We start from the raw sequence: 15,935 nt of genomic DNA on the forward strand, positions 1-15,935 counted from the left end.
ACGGAGCTGCCACCTGCAGCATCTGGGTCATTTTGTTGCAAAAGGAGGCAGAGACCTTCAGGGAAGGACCTCCAGCAAGAAGCAGTAGCATCCTTTCCCTGTTGATGGGTTGGGGGCAGAGCCTTCAAGGAGATTCTGGGCTGATGGAGTTGAGAAAAAAGATGAGGGACCTTACTGTTCTGATCCCAAGGCTGAATCCTCGAGCTCTGAGAACTGCAGTTCTGGTCTTCCTCATGCTTTTGCAATACTTTACACTTCCTCAAACCATTTTTACCAACACTATCTTGTTTCATCTCCTAACAGCTCGGTGAAGGAAATAGGCCAAGAAATAGCAGATGAGGAAACAGGTTCGGGGTGGCTGAGTGACTTGCTAAGGTCACATGACCAGCCGGGGACCTTGTGGAGCTGCAGTCCGATCTCAGCTGGTGCGGAGCTGTCCCCAGGCACGTGCCACCCTGTCCTGGGTCTGTCATGGAGCCGGGGATCCTGAACTCCAGAAAGTTCCAATGGGAAAGCTGGAGGATCCTTTCACAGGAGGGCTTCCTGAGACAGGGTGTACTTCTGGGGTTGTAGTTAGGACAGGTCATCTGGGGAGTCTGTAAGGCTGTCCTTTCAGGGAAAGGAACAAGAAGATGAAGTTGGAGGTCAGGGGTCAAAGAGCCATGTCCTAGGCTGAGCCTTGAAGACCTTGGTCCTTGTAACGACATCTTTTCTCCCCAGTTTAGGAGAAGCCACCCATTTGGCAGGCTGGTAGTTGGGGAGGTAAGGGAGAGTGAGATCAGGGAGCAGTCAGCTGGGCTAAGCTGTAGACCAGCCAGGCCACTGCTCTAACTCCCTGACACTTGCCCCGCTCCCAGCTGCAGCCCGGACAACTGACTCAACTTCTCTTCCTGGGGTGGGTCTGAGGATGCATGTGGGGATGTCATCGTGGGGAAGGGACTGGTGGCCACCAATGCCGCAGGGTCCCGTTCTCTGAAGACCCGACCTCAAGAAAGGCCGGGCTCGGTCCTCCTCCCCACTACCCTGCAACCCGCCAGCTCCTTTCATTTGTGAGATGCTTGCTCCCTCTGCTGGTAGCTCCAGGAAGTGGTCGGTCCCTTCCACTTTAGGGAAGGCCTGGGGTAAGGGTTAACGTAAACTGTCAGATGCTGTGCCCAGCACTGGGGACAAAGATGAAGACTCTACCCCTGGCCGTGATGACGCAGTTTCAGCTGAGGGCTACAGTACCTTACTCATGCTTCCTGCTACTTCTTTCCACACACAGCCCCCAGCAGACCCATCGTTTTGGCTGTGGGATTCGCTCTGGCCCTAGAAGCTCAGTCTGGGGTCTGGGAGTGCCAGCACTTCTGGGTGGAGCAGAGAAGAGGTGGGAGTGTGTGAAGGAACCAGCCACTTTCCAGGCAAGTTATCAGGGGCCTTTGGTGAACTTTCAGGTGGTGTCACAGCAGAGGGATTTTTTTTTTCAAGTATACTTGATATACATACAATGTCACGTTAGTTTCTGGTGTACAGTAAATTCAAATATATATACACATACATGTAGATATTCTTTCACATTCTTTTTCATATCCTTTTCCATTATGGTTTATTATAGGGTATTGAATATAGTTCCCTGTGCTATACAGTAGGGCCTTGCTGTTTATTTTTTAATTTTATTTATTTTTGGCTGCGTTGGGTCTTCGTTGCTGTGTGCGGGCTTTCTCTAGTTGTGGCGAGCGGGGGCTACTCTTTGTTGTGGTGCGCAGGCTTCTCATTGCGTTGGCTTCTCTTGTTGCAGCGCACGAGCTTAGCAGGCTCAATAGTTGCAGCGCACGGGCTTAGTTGCTCTGCAGCACTTGGGATCTTCCCAGCCAAGGATTGAACCCGTGTCCCCTGCATTGGCAGGCGGATTCTTAACCACTGCACCACCAGGGAAGTCCCTTGTTGTTTATTTTTGTATACAGTAGTTTGTATCTGCTAATCCCAAACTCCTAATTTATCCCTCCCTCACCCCCCTTCCCCTTTGGCAACCATGAGTTTGTTGTCTATGTGAGTCTGTTTTGGTATCAAATTTTAGATTCCATGTATAAGTGATATCACATGGTATTTGTCTTTCTGTGTCTGACTTCACTTAGTATGATAATCTCTAGGTCCATCCATGTTGCTGCAAATGGCATTATTTCATTTTTTTAAATGGCTGAGTAGTATTCCGTTGTATACATGTACCACCTTTTATTTATCCATTCATCTGTTGGTGGACATTTAGGTTGCTTCCATGTCATGGCTATTGTGAATAGTGCTGCTATGAACATTGGAGTGCATGTATCTTTTCAAATCAGAATTTTCTTTGGAGATGTGCCCAGGAGTGGGATTGCTGGATCATATGGCAACGCTATTTTTAGTTTTCTGAGGAACCTCCGTACTGTTTTCCATAGTGGCGTCACCAACTACATTCCCACCAACAGCATAGGAGGGTTCCCTTTTCTTCACACCCTGTCCAGCATTGGACTGTAGACCTTTTAACCAGGGCCATTCTGACCTGTGTGAGGTGATACCTCATTGTGGTTTTGATTTGCATTTGTCTTATAATTAGCAATGTTAAGCATCTTTTCATGTGCCTATTGGCCATCTGTATGTCTTCTTTTGAGAAATGCCTATTTAGGTCTTCTGCCCATTTTTCGATTGGGTTGTTTTTTTGTTGTTGAGTTGTATGAGCTGTTTGTATATTTTGAAGATTAAGTCTGTGTTGGTCGCATCATTTGCAAATATTTTCTCTCAGTCCGTAGGTTACCTTCTTGTTTTGTTTGTGGTTTCCTTTGCTGTATAAAAGCTTATAAGTTTGATTAAGTCCCATTTGTTTATTTTGCTTTTATTTCTATTGCCTTGGGAGACTGACCTAAGAAAACATTGGTATGATTTATGTCAGAGAATGTTTTGCCTGTGTTCTCTTTTAGGAGTTTTATGGTGTCATGTCTTATATTTAAGTATTGAAGCCATTTGGAGTTTATTTTTGTGTGTGGTGTGAAGGAGTGTTCTAACTTCATTGATTTACATGCGGCTGTCCTGCTTTCCCACCACACGACTTGCTGAAGAGACTGTCTTTTCTCCATTCTCTTGCCTCCTTTATTGAAGATTAATTGTCCGTAGGTGTGTGGGTTTATTTCTGGGCTTTCCGTTCATCAGTTCTAGTAGCTTTTGTGTGGAGTCCTTAGGGTTCTCTCTCTATATAGTTATCATGTTATCTGCATATACTGACAATTTTACCTCTTCCTTTCCAATTTGGATACTTTTTTCTTTTTCTTGCCTGATTGCTGTGGCTAGGACTTCCAATACTGTGTTGAATAGAACAGGTGAGAGTGGGCATCCTTTTTCCAGATTTTAGCAGGAAGGCTTTCAGCTTTTCACCATTGAGTATTACGTTGGCTATGGGTTTGTCATAAACGGCTTTCACTATGTCGAGATACGTTCCCTCTATACCTACTTTGGTAAGAGTTTTTAATCATGAATAGATGTTACAGCAGAGGGAATTCTGATTGCTCCAGGCTACAAGGTCAGCTAGGGGGTGGAGAGGAGTTTCCTTGACGGGAAACTGGCCACAGGGTTCCTGGTGTGAACTGGTTTGCTTGCCTCGGCAGCTCTGAGTTGACAGCAGGCCCTAGTGCCCAGAAAGCTAGTGTCCTCTACACCAAACAACATGCTGGTGACTGCAGCCCTCTCTGGAACTGTGGCTGATGGGGCAGTGGCCCTCTGAGGCGGGGGAAGGCAGATGGGAACCTGCTCTGAGTCCAGCACTCTCCATGCCTCAGTGAGTTTGACCTCTCCTGCCACTACACCCTCCACACTCCCGCCTGAAGCAGGCATCTCAAAGACAGTGCTCAATGGGCTGGAGCCAAGGCCAGAGAGGCCGGGAGGTCTTGTAGGTTCCCCATCAAGCTCCAGCTCAGGGGGCAGAAAGGCTGGAAAGGGGCGGGGCGGGGCAGGGACTTACATGCCATCCAGAGGCTGGAGAGGCCATTGGTCAGTCTAGGCCTTTCTCTTTCTGACTTACTTCAACTCTCTAGGTACTTAGAGTCTGGCTATCACCCTGGACCATTCCACAGCCAAGGCCCCTCTCTTCTGGAAGCTTTGGTTCTCTCTTTTCACCATCCTTGCCTTGTGGGGCTGGCCCTCTTTACCGCTCAATCCGGAGCTTACAGAATTCCCCAACACAAACACTGACGGTCCAGTGCCAGCCCACAAATAGCCACCAGAGCTTCAAGCATTGCCAAATGCTGTGTTTATTGGTCTGTTACATTGACGAGTATAGTTTCTGAGCCAAAAAACATACACACACTGCTCCTCAAAAAACCACTGAGTCACTAAGGCAGGCACACAACGGCCACTGTGCTTGGTGGAGGCCAAGGACTCACCTGGTGGGTGGGCAATGGGGCAGGCTGGCCTCCAAACAGGTGGTACAGTGCCCGGGGCAGGGCTGGGCTGGGGAGACTGTGCTGGATGCAGAGGGGTGGCTGGGCCCTTTCTCATGTTTCTCAAATGCAGGAAGTCTCCAGACCTTAGTGATAGCTGGGCAGGCCCAACCCCGGGGCAGAGTGGCCTCCTGGCCCCAGAACAAGGCCTATCCTGCATGTATTGATGAGACGGGAAGTGGGGATGACAGAGCAAGCAGTGTGACTAGGCCTGGGGTCAGGAGCTGGGCCCTTCCTAGCACCTCCATGAGTGAGGGTCCTCTAAGGGGGTTTGTGGGTCCCTAGCGTCCTCGGCATCCTGAGAAGCATGTGGAAGGAAGAGCTAGCCTTGCTTCTCACCAAAGACAAGCTGGGGAGATCCAAGCACCCTCCCCTCCACCTCAGGGACTCAGCAGATGCCTGGGATAGGCAATGGGCTGCCCCAGGCTCTGGAACCCGTCCCTGAGAGGAGGCCATGACAGGATTGCCTCCCTAAAGAATCAGCCTGGAGAGCGAGTGCTTCTGCCACATCCCAGGTCATTCTGCTGGCAAAGGGATCACGGATACACAGTTTTCGGGGATGCGTCTAACGCATAAAGCAAGAGCGGGTGGCAAGACTGAGACTACAGACACACATGGGTGCACTGTATAGGCGGGGGTGGTGGTGCACGGGGTCACCTCGGGTGGCCAAAGGCAGTGGCAGTGCTGCTGAGGTGGGTTGCTCCCACCCAGGGCCCATGTTGTCGGGCTGTCCCGCAGTCTCAGGGGAGGGCCTGGAACGCAGCCCAGGTCTCCTGCACCCAAGGCACACACCCAAACCGGCAGCCATGCCGGCTGCTCTAACTGGGGCTGGTGCGTGCACATGCACTGGGCCTGCAGAGGGACGCTCAGAAGAGATACAGCACAGAGTCCCCTTGACCCACCCAGGTAGGGTCCAGGCAACTACAGCCCTCCTAACTCTCCAGGGCCCCAGGAGAGGCCATGGGGAGCTGTCCAGGCTGGGGCTGCCAGTGGCAGTGGGACTATCCCCAGGTGTTTGAGAGGGGAGCAGGGTAAGTGTCCCCCAAGGCAGCCATTCCCTGAGGCTGACCCCTCCCTCCCCGGTCCTGACCTGAGGGCATCCTGGCCCCTGACTCGCCCTGAAGGGCCAGCACTGCCCGGAGTCCGATCCCAGGCTCACAAGCGCTTTGTTAGGAATACAGTTGGGCAGGTGGGTCAGCTGGGGGCTGGGGCAGTCTTGGCTCTGCCGCGCCTGCACCTCCCTCTGCGGGACCACAGGGGCCCGGAGCCCAGGCTCTGGTGGGCTGCTGCCCCCTGGCCACAGCCCTCACTTGTTCTCTATGAGCATCTGCACCTTGTGGACGAGGTCCCGGGCGATCCGCAGGATCTCCTGGGCGTCGTGATGCTCAGCCCGCTCTGGGGGGGAACATGGATAACTGAGCGGGGGCGGCAGTCTGGGAGGAGCCCTGGGCCTGCCCACCCTGCTCCGCTGCCACATCTGCTTACGGGGCAGGGGCAGTATTCCCGAGGGCCCCCCAAACCCTGTGCCGGCCAGGAGTGGAGGCCCCCACGGCCCTGCTGAGGCAGCCGGAATGGCCGAGTGGCTCCTACCGTTGAAGAACTTGATGATGTCAGTGAAGTCCATGTTGTTGTCACGGATGATCTCTCGGTAGGCCTCCACCAGGGCCAGGGCGATGAACAGGACAAAGTGCTCCGAGGAGATGTGCCGGGCTGCCCAGATCACCTCCCACACAGCAAACACATCCTCATACGGCAGCTCTGGGGACGGCGAGGGGCTGAGGCTGGGCCCGGCTGTCCACAGGCCTCTGGACGGAGCCTCGTGCCGAGACAGAGCTCCAGGGGCCAGAGTCCTGGGACTCTCTCCACCACAGGAGCCGCTCCAGGAGAGCAGTTCTCTGCCCCAGACCAAGGCCCCACCCTTTGCCCTTGTAGTTCCTGCACGCTGGCCTCCTGCAGAGGCCACGTCGCACTAGAGCAGCCTTTTATAGGCCTTGGTGCTCGGGAAGATTTGGTTCGAAAACGGTTCTGAAAACCATTGCCTTTGGGTGATTTTCAACCCTAGCTGCACTGCGGACTCACCTAATGGCTTTTAAAATCACCACACTTAGGAAGTCTGGGGCTGGGTGGGGCCCAGGACTCCTCAGGGGGTTCTAAAATACAGTGTGCGTTGAGAACCACTGACTTCGGGGAAGAGGGCCCTCCCACCGCCCCTGACCCCAGGCCCACTCTCCAGCCCGCCTCTTACCTCTCTTAAAATCCAGCAGGAACCAGCGGTAACAGAAGTAGAAGTGGGTGTAGTCTCCATTCTGATGCATCAGTTCAAACAGCTCTGAGTCCAGGATCTGGTTTGAGTGGAGAACGGGAGCCAGACTGAACCCGTGCTGCCTCTCCCCAGCGCCCTGCCGCCCGGGCCCCTCCGCGGGGCCTCCCTGGCTGCCTAGCAGCTGCTCCCGCCCCTCCCGTCCAGGCTGCACTCTGCAGCCCCACCTGTCTCTCTGGGATGTACTCTTTGGAATGATGCCACATTCTGGGTGATTTCATCATCAACCGCGCTACTCGCCAGAACTTTCACGAGCATAAGCGTTCACACGCTGACACTCCTCAATTAGTAAGGCTGACAATGGTGTGTGTGGCGGCGTTAATGAAAGAAACTACACATACGTAAAAAACATTTTGGGAGCTTTCCCCGGTCTCCCCGTGGATTGGTGAACAAGCCCAGCGCTGCCCGGTCACTTGCCCCCGGGCTGCTGCCAGCCTCACCTGGATGAGGGAGCGCATGTTGGCAAAGTGGGCGTCCATGGCACCCCCGTTGGGGAAGTTCTGGCTCATCCTCTTCATGAGGTGGCTGAAACAGCTGTAGGCCAGCTGGTCTGTGGGGAGGTGGGCGTGAGGCCGGCAAGGCAGGAGACCCCAAAGCCTCAGTCCGCAGGGGGGACAGGGCCGGCTCACATGCCCACCCATGAAGACCATGCCGTCCCCTTTTCCTTTCTCCAGCTTGGGTCAGCCCAGGCCCAATCCAACACCCCCTCCTCACCATTGTCGAGGACAACCAGGAGGGGCGCCAGCAGGTCGCACATGCCCTGCACGTAGCCCACGTCCAAGTGCTCCCACACGTAGCTGAAATGCCAGGGAGAGTCACTGTGGGTGTGCGCCATCCTCCCCTCCCCGCAGGAACTCCTGGGGAGACGGCCCCTAGAGCAGCCTGCCCCCCCAGGGGTCAGACTTTCTGCGACCCTAAAGCACTGGAGCACAACGGCAAACCACCCGTAGCCTCTGTCCTCAAGGCCCTCAGGGGCTCAGGGAGACAGACTGGACAGGCCATCACCACCTGACATGCGGGGTGGGGTCCTCTAAGGCTTCCTGGATAAGCATGGCCAAAGCTGAGATCTGAAAGACCTCGAGAATGACGAGGGGGTGGGGTGGGGGGCACAGCAGACGGAGGGAGCCGAGCGTGAGTCGGGGACAGGGCAGGGGAGCAGGGCGCTGCCGGGTCTAACCTTTCACAGAGCAGGGCCCCTGCCTCCCACGGAGCCCAGCCCCACAGTGGCACCTGCACATGATGTCTCTGAGCCGCTCGAGGTTGGGGGGTGTGAAGTACCAGTAGTTGCGGTCACATCGCTGCACATCCTTGTCTATGCGGTGCAAATTTAAGGCCACGGTGTCCAGTAATTCTATCTGGAGGAGCGGAGGGCCCTCAGGGGTGAGTTGGGGGCCGGAGGTGATGCCCCAATAAAGGAAGGCAGCAAAGGCAGGGAACCAAGGGACTCAGAGGACAGAGTCCTGTGGGGTCGCTGAGAGATGGGCTCAGTGCCTCCCTCCAGGACAGTCCAGGCCACCCCACCCTCTGCCCCGCCAGCCCCTAACCCCAGCCTCTGGGACCACTGAGAGCAGCGCCTGGGGAACGACCACATACAGTGTAGGCAGCAGCACACACGGCGGCGAGCTCCTCCCCGGCCTCCAGCTCGCCGGCCCGCGAGGCCTCCTGGCTGGGGTCCTGAGGCTTGGAGACCTGGGCTGCAGGGACCAGCCCGTCAGAGCCTTCCTCCCCACCTACGTTCTCCTCCTCAAAGCCCATGCTCTGGCCCTCATCTATGCTCGACTGGATGCCCGAGGCCACGGAGTAATTGCGGGAGGAAGGCAGTCCTGAGTCTGGAGAGTCGAACTCCACCGACGGTTGCTCCACCATGGTGCTGCCAGTGGGCCCGGCCCCCGCCCCCTGCTCAGGCTCTGGTCTGGGATCTTCGGGGCCCAGGGGCCTTGGAGGCTCCAGGTCATCCACAGAGACAAACACCTGGTGGGGGCAAAGGTGGCGGGGCTCACACCTGCACTCCAGCACCGTCCCTCAGCTCGGCATCTCCTTCCTGGGTCAGAGCTGAGAGGGATGGAGAAGTCTCCTCACACCCCCACTCCCACCCCATGGCCTCTAGCGCTGCCTCCCCCCGGGTGCCAAGTGCCCCCTGTGACCCAGCTGACCAGGCTCCAGGAAAACATGAAAACACCGTCTCCAGCCCCATCTGGTCTCACACTGGTGAGAAAAAGTGTGAAGCGCTTCCTGTGGCTGCTGCAGGGAAGAAGGGGAACCGGAGGCCTGGACGCTCGATGGCCAGCGTAAGTGTCACTCTACAAACACAGAAGTCATGAGGCTGCCTCGGGTCAGGACAGCTTCCATAGTGTCTTTGGTGTGGCCTCTGGGGCAGCCTATGGATGCGGCAACTGGAGGGGTTAGGAAAAATAAGTTCTTCCTTATTTTCAGTACTGAATGTTCTGTAGAAGGCAGGAAACCTCTCTAGCAAGTACCTAATCGGTTATATTAGCTGCAGACAAACTGAGGAGAGGTAAGAAGTGAAAAGAAACATATTCTACTGATTGAAACAGTCCACACTCCCACAGGTAAGTCACAGGGAAAAGAAAAGACACATACATACAGTTTTGTTTCGTTTTGTTTTTCTATTTGGACTATGTAGGGAAGGGAATGCTTAAAAAGACTTTTCACTTTGGGCAAGAAGCGTGAAGCACTGTTCGGTTAGTGTCAGGTACGGCCATGATTCTGAGGCAATTCAGAGCCTCAGAATAGTGCCAGTGAGAAAGGATACTTGAGTCCATAAGCTAAGCAGCTGGGGCATTGGTACAGACTCAGGATTTTACAAAACCCAAAGCAGAAAGAGTGTTATGTTCACAAATAGGGGATTAAGAACAAAGCCCATGGAAAGGAGAGTGTACCTTGGTTATATTTCTTTAAGTCTTGCTCCAATTTGAGTTATCTGTTAGTATTAGTAAGGAGTTAAGTAACAAGAATATACACTATCTAAAGAGGCAATTTTCAAGAAAAAACGTAAGTTAGTGAAACAATGTCCTGAAAACTGAAACTTATCAGTTCTGGTTGGGCCCAGCAGCCATAGTTTGGGACTTGATGTTCACCTAAAAGTCAGGGGTGAGGCCAGAAGAACCACACAGGCTGTGAACTGGCTTTGCATAGTCAACTCTATAAGGTGGGACTGCTGTTAAGTGCTCCCCTGGTCTCTGGCCAACAGCTCTTGCAGGAGCTTCTGCAATCAGAGGAGAGTAGAGCTGAGAGGGGGCACTGAGGCCCAGAGATGGGAAGAGAAGTCACTCATCTTGTCACTAGTGGACCTAGGACTAGAACCTAGGGAGGCCCATTCCTAGCCTTCAGCTCTCTCTACAAAGAGGGAGAGCCTCCCTAATGCCCCATAAATTTATCCCCCTCTGCTAGTCCATTAGAACCGAACACAGCGCGCCATGTCATTTTATTCCTGCAACACCCAGAGAAGTGGGCAGCAGGGGACCGTCATCCCATTTTTCAGTGGAAGAAAATGAGACACAGACGCACTAAGCTGCTCTCCAGGGCTCCACTGCCAGCGAACACTAGAGGGCAGGCCTACAGCGCTGGTGGCCCCGCCCCCGGCCCCCAGGTCCCCTCGGGCTCACATCATTGCTGATGGTGGAGTCTCGGTGGATGAGGTGCTGCACGTGGCTGTCGATGCTGCTGCCTGAGGAGAACTTGGTGAGCGTAGCTGGGTGAGCCTCCCGCTCCCGCTGCCTCACCACCACCTCGCAGGCCTTCCACTCCGCCAACACCCGCTGGTACCTCGCTGCCACCACTGTGTCCACCTGTACTCAGACCACAGCGTGACCATGGCGGGAGGGGTGCACCAGGTCCTCCTCTGCAGCTGTCCTCCTGGGACAGCTGGAGACTAGGGTCGGGCCTCGGGGTGAAGACAGTGGGGCCCCCCTGCTAACATCTTCCTCTGCCCTGTTCCTTTCTGGCTGGGAAGAGGCTGAGGTTTCTGAGGCCCCCTCCCTGCTTCCCATGGCCTGGCTCCCCATCTCCCTACCCCCATGGGGAACAGGCTCCCCTTACCTGTTCCATCTCCTTCTTGCTCATGCCAAACTTGTAGTGGCCAAGCAGAAACGGCCAGACGTCCTTGCGGATCTCGTGCTCCACGCCACCAGTGTAAACCTGCCGCAGCAGCTCCAGTTCCTTGTAGTTCTGAGGGACCCAGGGGGGGAAGACTATGCAGCCCCTGCAGTCTCTGCAGCCCAGCTCGGCGACCCCATGCCCTGAGAGCTGGGGCTGGGGACGGTGATTCGTTTGGTCACTCTGCTGAAACCCAGGCAAACCCAGCTATGGGACCGTCACATCCTCCCTGCCCCCAGACTAGAGCTGGATGCAGATCTACTTCAACCCTGCTTCCTTCCAGGGCAGAAAAGGAGCCCAGAGAGACGAGGGGGTTTCCTCAAGGTCGTGGAGTAATGCAGAAGCAGAATGGACTTCCTGTCCAGTCCCCTTCCTGTGGAAACCCACAGGACTAGTTGTGAGGCTCTACCGTGACCCAGGCACTCCAAGGCCATCAGTCCTGGCCTGTCACCTCTGACCCTGGACCACCTTTCGCCTGAACGCCCATGCAGTCTGTGAAAGCCACTCGCAGAGCAGGCTGGTCTGCGCTCCCTGCTGGCCCCCAGCCCCTCGAGCCGGCCTCGGTCCCTGGCACCCCAGAGCATGCACCTTTTCGTTCTTTTGATACTTGCTCCACATGTCCTTGGTGAGGCCCCCCGAGGCCCCCGGTGGCCGGGCGGGTGGGATGATGTTGTGATGCACCAGCGCTGACAGGTGGGTCCGCACCGTGGACAGGTGGCGGCAGTATGCCAGCCCTGTGGGGGGGGGGGCGGGGGGAGCCGGGAGGCCGTGACCCTCTGTCCCGGTGCCTCCCCCTGCCCCTGCTCCCACCCCCTGCGGCCCCACCTCACCCCACACTCACAGCCATAGAAGGCCCGGGACACGATCTGCCTCTTCATGCTCTCACACAGCAGCCTGAGGGGCAACCTGTGGAATCAACCTGACTCAGGGCTGCTCCTCTGGAGGGAAGCGTGAGAAGGAAGGACCTTCTGGCTCAGAGGCCGGGTGGCGCAGGGAGCCGGATCTACAACCCAGAAGCATGTCAAGGGCTCCCTGGCCCTGCCAGCTACCCTGGGTAGAGCTGCTGGGGGCCCAGCCTGGCCCCCAACCACCCAGGGGATCTTGGGCAACTAACTTCATGTCAGTGAATCTTGGTTTCCTCATGTGAAAATGGAGAGAGCCATCCGAGGGTCAACAGGTGCAAGTGGTGAAAAAGCCGTCGGCAAGCATCAAGTGTGGGCACGTGACCCTCACACAAATGCCATTCACACACTGGTCCTGGCACGTGGCAGATGCCCGGATACCTGCTGAGTGTCCTCAGACGGCAGCCTGACGGCAGGATCCAGGTCCACCTGGGGAGCTCCAGGTACTGAGCACTTGCTCTGTGCCAGGCACAGCGCTGGGCACTCACGTGGGTCATAGACCTCATTCAGTCCTCACAAGTACCTTAGGGAGAAGGGGGTATTATCCCCATCTTACAGAGGAGGAAACTGAGGCTCAGACATGGAGAAGCTCAGAGAGACTCAGCCGCTTGTCAAAGTCACATGGGGAGCAGAAATGAACTTTGAACCCAGGTGTGTCCATCTAGAGATCACCCTTCAGGCAAGTGACACAGCCCCAAAGGACAGACGGACACATACACACGGATGGACACACCCACTCACCGGTCGGGGACGCAGCTGCAGTGGCTGGGGGATACGTATGGGGAGCTGCTGGTGGAGTAGGAGAGGCAGGAAGAGCCCTGGCTGCACAGGGGCTCCAGGTGCCAGGCTGGCAGGCTGGGTCCAAAGCCCTGCATCTCGATCATGTCGCCAGCATCTGAGGGCAGGAAGGGGGTCATGGTCAGGGCCCGGCAGGTCTCCTCCCCCAAGTACCCTGCAGCATGCCCACCTCTGTGCCCAGAGCTGCAGCATGAAGTCACCCATTGGTGGAAAACCACAGGGGTGGTGCCTGCCTGGCCCAGGGTCCAGAGCCCAGAGTTGGAAGTGGTGGAGAGAGAGGGCGCCTGACACTTCCCAGCGTCCACCTAGTCTTTCTGAACGTGGTAAGATACTTTCACTGAGTCATGGATGATCGTGTCTATTCTCTCCATCTTGCTATAAGCAATGGAATAGACACTTGTTTTTCTAGAGGGAGGAGAAAAAAGAAGGAACAAGAAAAGCCTGAGCTCTCTGAAATGCTGCCAGCCGCCTTGGCCTTCCAGGATTCAGCCTGGTCCTCTTGGGCAAACTCTGGGATGTGCAGGAAGGTGCCTGGAACATTGCAAACTTTGAACCTTCCCATGCCAGGAGCGCCCACTGATCAAAGCCCCTGAAGGACCCCTGAGCCAGCAGTCCTGGTCCACAGACCTCATCCCTGAGGGTTCTAGACCTGGCGGCCAGTGGCTAAGCAGGAGCAGTGCTCCCTGCCCAGGCCAGGTGCCCCCAAGTTCGCAGCAGTGGGTGAGTTCTCCATCCTTGCCTAGCCTGACTGCACTGCATGGTGGCCTCCTGCAAACACGCAGGTGAACTGGCAGGAAGGGCAAAGTTTCCAGGGCTGCCGGGCCACTGTGGGGATGAGGGTGGCAGCTGGGCATGCACGTTCCACCATCCAGAAGAATGTGCCCGGTGCAGCCTCAGAAGACAGCTCCTTGGACAATTTTACACCGCAGCTGACCAAGCCTCCTCAGCCGGCCCAGCTAGGCTGAATCAGAACTCAAGACCCTTGAGAGCTTCGAAGGCCCACGTGGGGCAGGCACTGCTCGTGGGGGACTCTGGCAGGTCCAGTGAGCCACAAAGATGAAGCACAGTAAGGGCAGAAAGTGAAAGGACCAGGAGATGACGCCAGGAAGGAGGGAGAGAAAGAGAAGAGTGAAGAAGACAAGGAAAGAGAGAGAGCTGTGTGTGTGATAGACTTCTTTCAAGCAGTAGTTCTTTTCTGCGAATTATGGCCTGGGCCCTGGCCTGCTATGAGTCTGGAGCAGACCTAGGCCTGGTTTTTGTGGGAGCCAGACTCCAGCTCTGGGTGTGCCTTGGTGGGGAGGGCTGAGCTGACCCCCTCCAGTCCCCTCAGGGGCTGCCCTGTCTTGGCCCCAGGGCTCTCTCCCCAGACCCACGGCTGGGATTTTTATAGATATCTAGCCCTTCAGCTCCACCAGGAGGCAAATTAAGGGAACACACTTGGTGTGGAGGGGCTGCGGCTCTGGGAGTGAGGGGTTGCAAGCCATGCCTGAGACTCTGGGAAGAAGAAGGAGGGGGCAAATGCAGGTGGGATGGGGCAGGAGCCCAGCTCAGGCCCCTGCAGCAGGCAGGAGAGAGGCCAGTGGTGGGAGGAGCCGGGGGGGTGGGGTGGGCGGGCGGTGTGTGTGGCAGGAGCAGGCCCAGCCAGGTAGGCAGCAGGTAGCAGGCGGGCAGGCAGGGGGTTGCCAGGTGCAGAGGGTGGGCACACAGGGAAACGAGTTCATGCCCAGAAAGCAGGGCCCAACCAAGGCAGACTCCTGGGTCAATGCTCTTCACCTTAATTCTCCAGGAAGGAGCTGAACCAGCCAGCATTGAACACTGCATCTCTGAATTAACCCAGTGCAGACAGCTGGAGCTCTGGAGTGACTGGGCGAGGGGCAGCAGGCTGGACGGGGGTCTGCCGGGCCAGCTTTGACTCTGACTCTCTCCTCTGAGCGTGAGGAAAGTTTGAAGCAAAACAATTAGGGTGATTGAACCCCACAGCCCCTAAGACTCCGAGTGAAAGGTGCCTGGCCTGGAGCAGAATTAGAGTGAACAGCATCTCTGCTCTGTGGGGAGGCAGCGGGAAAAGGAGGAAGGGGGGGAAGGAGAGTCTGGACACCCGCCACTTGATTCACATGCACAAGTCACGCATGTCACAGGCCTGGAAAGCAACGGCTAGCAGAACGGACTCAACAGTGTTGTCATTACGGACTGGAGTGGAGACGGGGGCTCCCATACCATCTCCCCAGCCACCTGCTGATTCTGCTTCCACACCTCCTCCCCTTTCTCAAGTGCTGGGGTCCCAGGGGCTACACACTGGGTCGGTCTGACCCCTGAGTTCCCCAAGAGGATGCCCAAACAAGCCCCGAGGCCTCTGGACCCTGTAAGTTTCTCTGACCCTGGAGGCCTCAGCTCTTAAGAGCAGCCAGGGATGGCTTCCTGTCTCCAGGTCCACTAATTAGGGGCTCTACTGGGACTCCCGCCCCACCACAGCCTCCAGCCTGACTATAAATTTGTGGGGCGAGAAGGGGCTCCCTGGCTCTCCTGGCTCAGCTTCCCCACACGGCTCCAAGTCAGCTAACCTGGAAATAAACATCAGCCTCAAGCCCAGGTTTGCAAGGAACCAGGTGGCAGGCAAAAAACATGACAAGTGAGGAGGCTCCCCCGAGTTCCCACCAGCTGGCCTGCAGGTCCCACTGGAAGGGCTGGGAGCGAGGGCCGGCACAAGGACAGGAATGTGATGGGTAAGGGGGCAGTTGGCAGTTGTGCTGAGGGTGTGCTAGGTGTGTTCTAGGCCGTGGACTTGGTCGCCCATTACAGGCTTGGTGGCTGAGCTAAGGAACTGGGTTCTTTGGTAGAATTTTGTGGAAGCATAAGGAGAGTGTCACATATTCCTAGACGCCCCCTGTAGGGGCAGGGAAAGGGGAGAAGGAATTAATCTGTGGCCAGGGGCAGAGGGGAGAGATAAGTTAGGAGTTTGGGATTAACATATATATATTACTATATATAAAATAAACAACAAGGACCTACTGTATAGCACAGGGGACTATATGCAATATCTTGTAAAAATCTATAATGGAAAAGAATCTGAAAAAGAATATATATATATAACTGAATCACTTTGCTGTGTACCTGAAACTAACACAACACTGTAAATTAGGGACTTCCCTGGTGGTGCAGTGGTTGAGAGTCCGCCTGCCGATGCAGGGGACACGGGTTCGTGCCCCGGTCCGGGAGGATCCCATATGCCGCGGAGCGGCTGGGCCTGTGAGCCGTGGCCGCTGAGCCTGCGCGTCCGGAGCCTGTGCTCCGCAACAGGAGAGGCCACAACAGTGAGAGGCCCGCGAAAAAAAAAAAAAAAAAAAAAAAAAAAAA

General features: G+C 55.8%; 1 protein-coding gene across 3 annotated transcripts in view; it reads right to left on the bottom strand.

Moving 5' to 3' along the window:
• Positions 1–4,946: 4,946 nt before the first annotated feature.
• SGSM2 (small G protein signaling modulator 2) overlaps positions 4,947–15,935 on the bottom strand; it is a 37,642-nt gene continuing 26,653 nt past the window's right edge. For all 3 annotated transcript variants that reach the window (XM_079904426.1, XM_079904427.1, XM_079904425.1), the window contains 12 exons: positions 12,525–12,678; positions 11,723–11,787; positions 11,470–11,615; positions 10,825–10,953; positions 10,392–10,574; positions 8,359–8,736; positions 7,996–8,120; positions 7,480–7,562; positions 7,206–7,315; positions 6,691–6,787; positions 6,036–6,203; positions 4,947–5,840 (listed from right to left, as the gene is read on the bottom strand). In XM_079904426.1, the coding sequence (XP_079760552.1) occupies positions 5,752–5,840; positions 6,036–6,203; positions 6,691–6,787; positions 7,206–7,315; positions 7,480–7,562; positions 7,996–8,120; positions 8,359–8,736; positions 10,392–10,574; positions 10,825–10,953; positions 11,470–11,615; positions 11,723–11,787; positions 12,525–12,678 (1,727 nt within the window). In that variant the 3' untranslated portion in view covers positions 4,947–5,751. The remainder of the gene's footprint in view (positions 5,841–6,035; positions 6,204–6,690; positions 6,788–7,205; positions 7,316–7,479; positions 7,563–7,995; positions 8,121–8,358; positions 8,737–10,391; positions 10,575–10,824; positions 10,954–11,469; positions 11,616–11,722; positions 11,788–12,524; positions 12,679–15,935) is intronic.

The sequence above is a fragment of the Stenella coeruleoalba genome (genome assembly GCF_951394435.1).
Source record: "Stenella coeruleoalba genome assembly, chromosome: 19".
NCBI classification, from domain to species: Eukaryota; Metazoa; Chordata; class Mammalia; order Artiodactyla; family Delphinidae; genus Stenella; species Stenella coeruleoalba.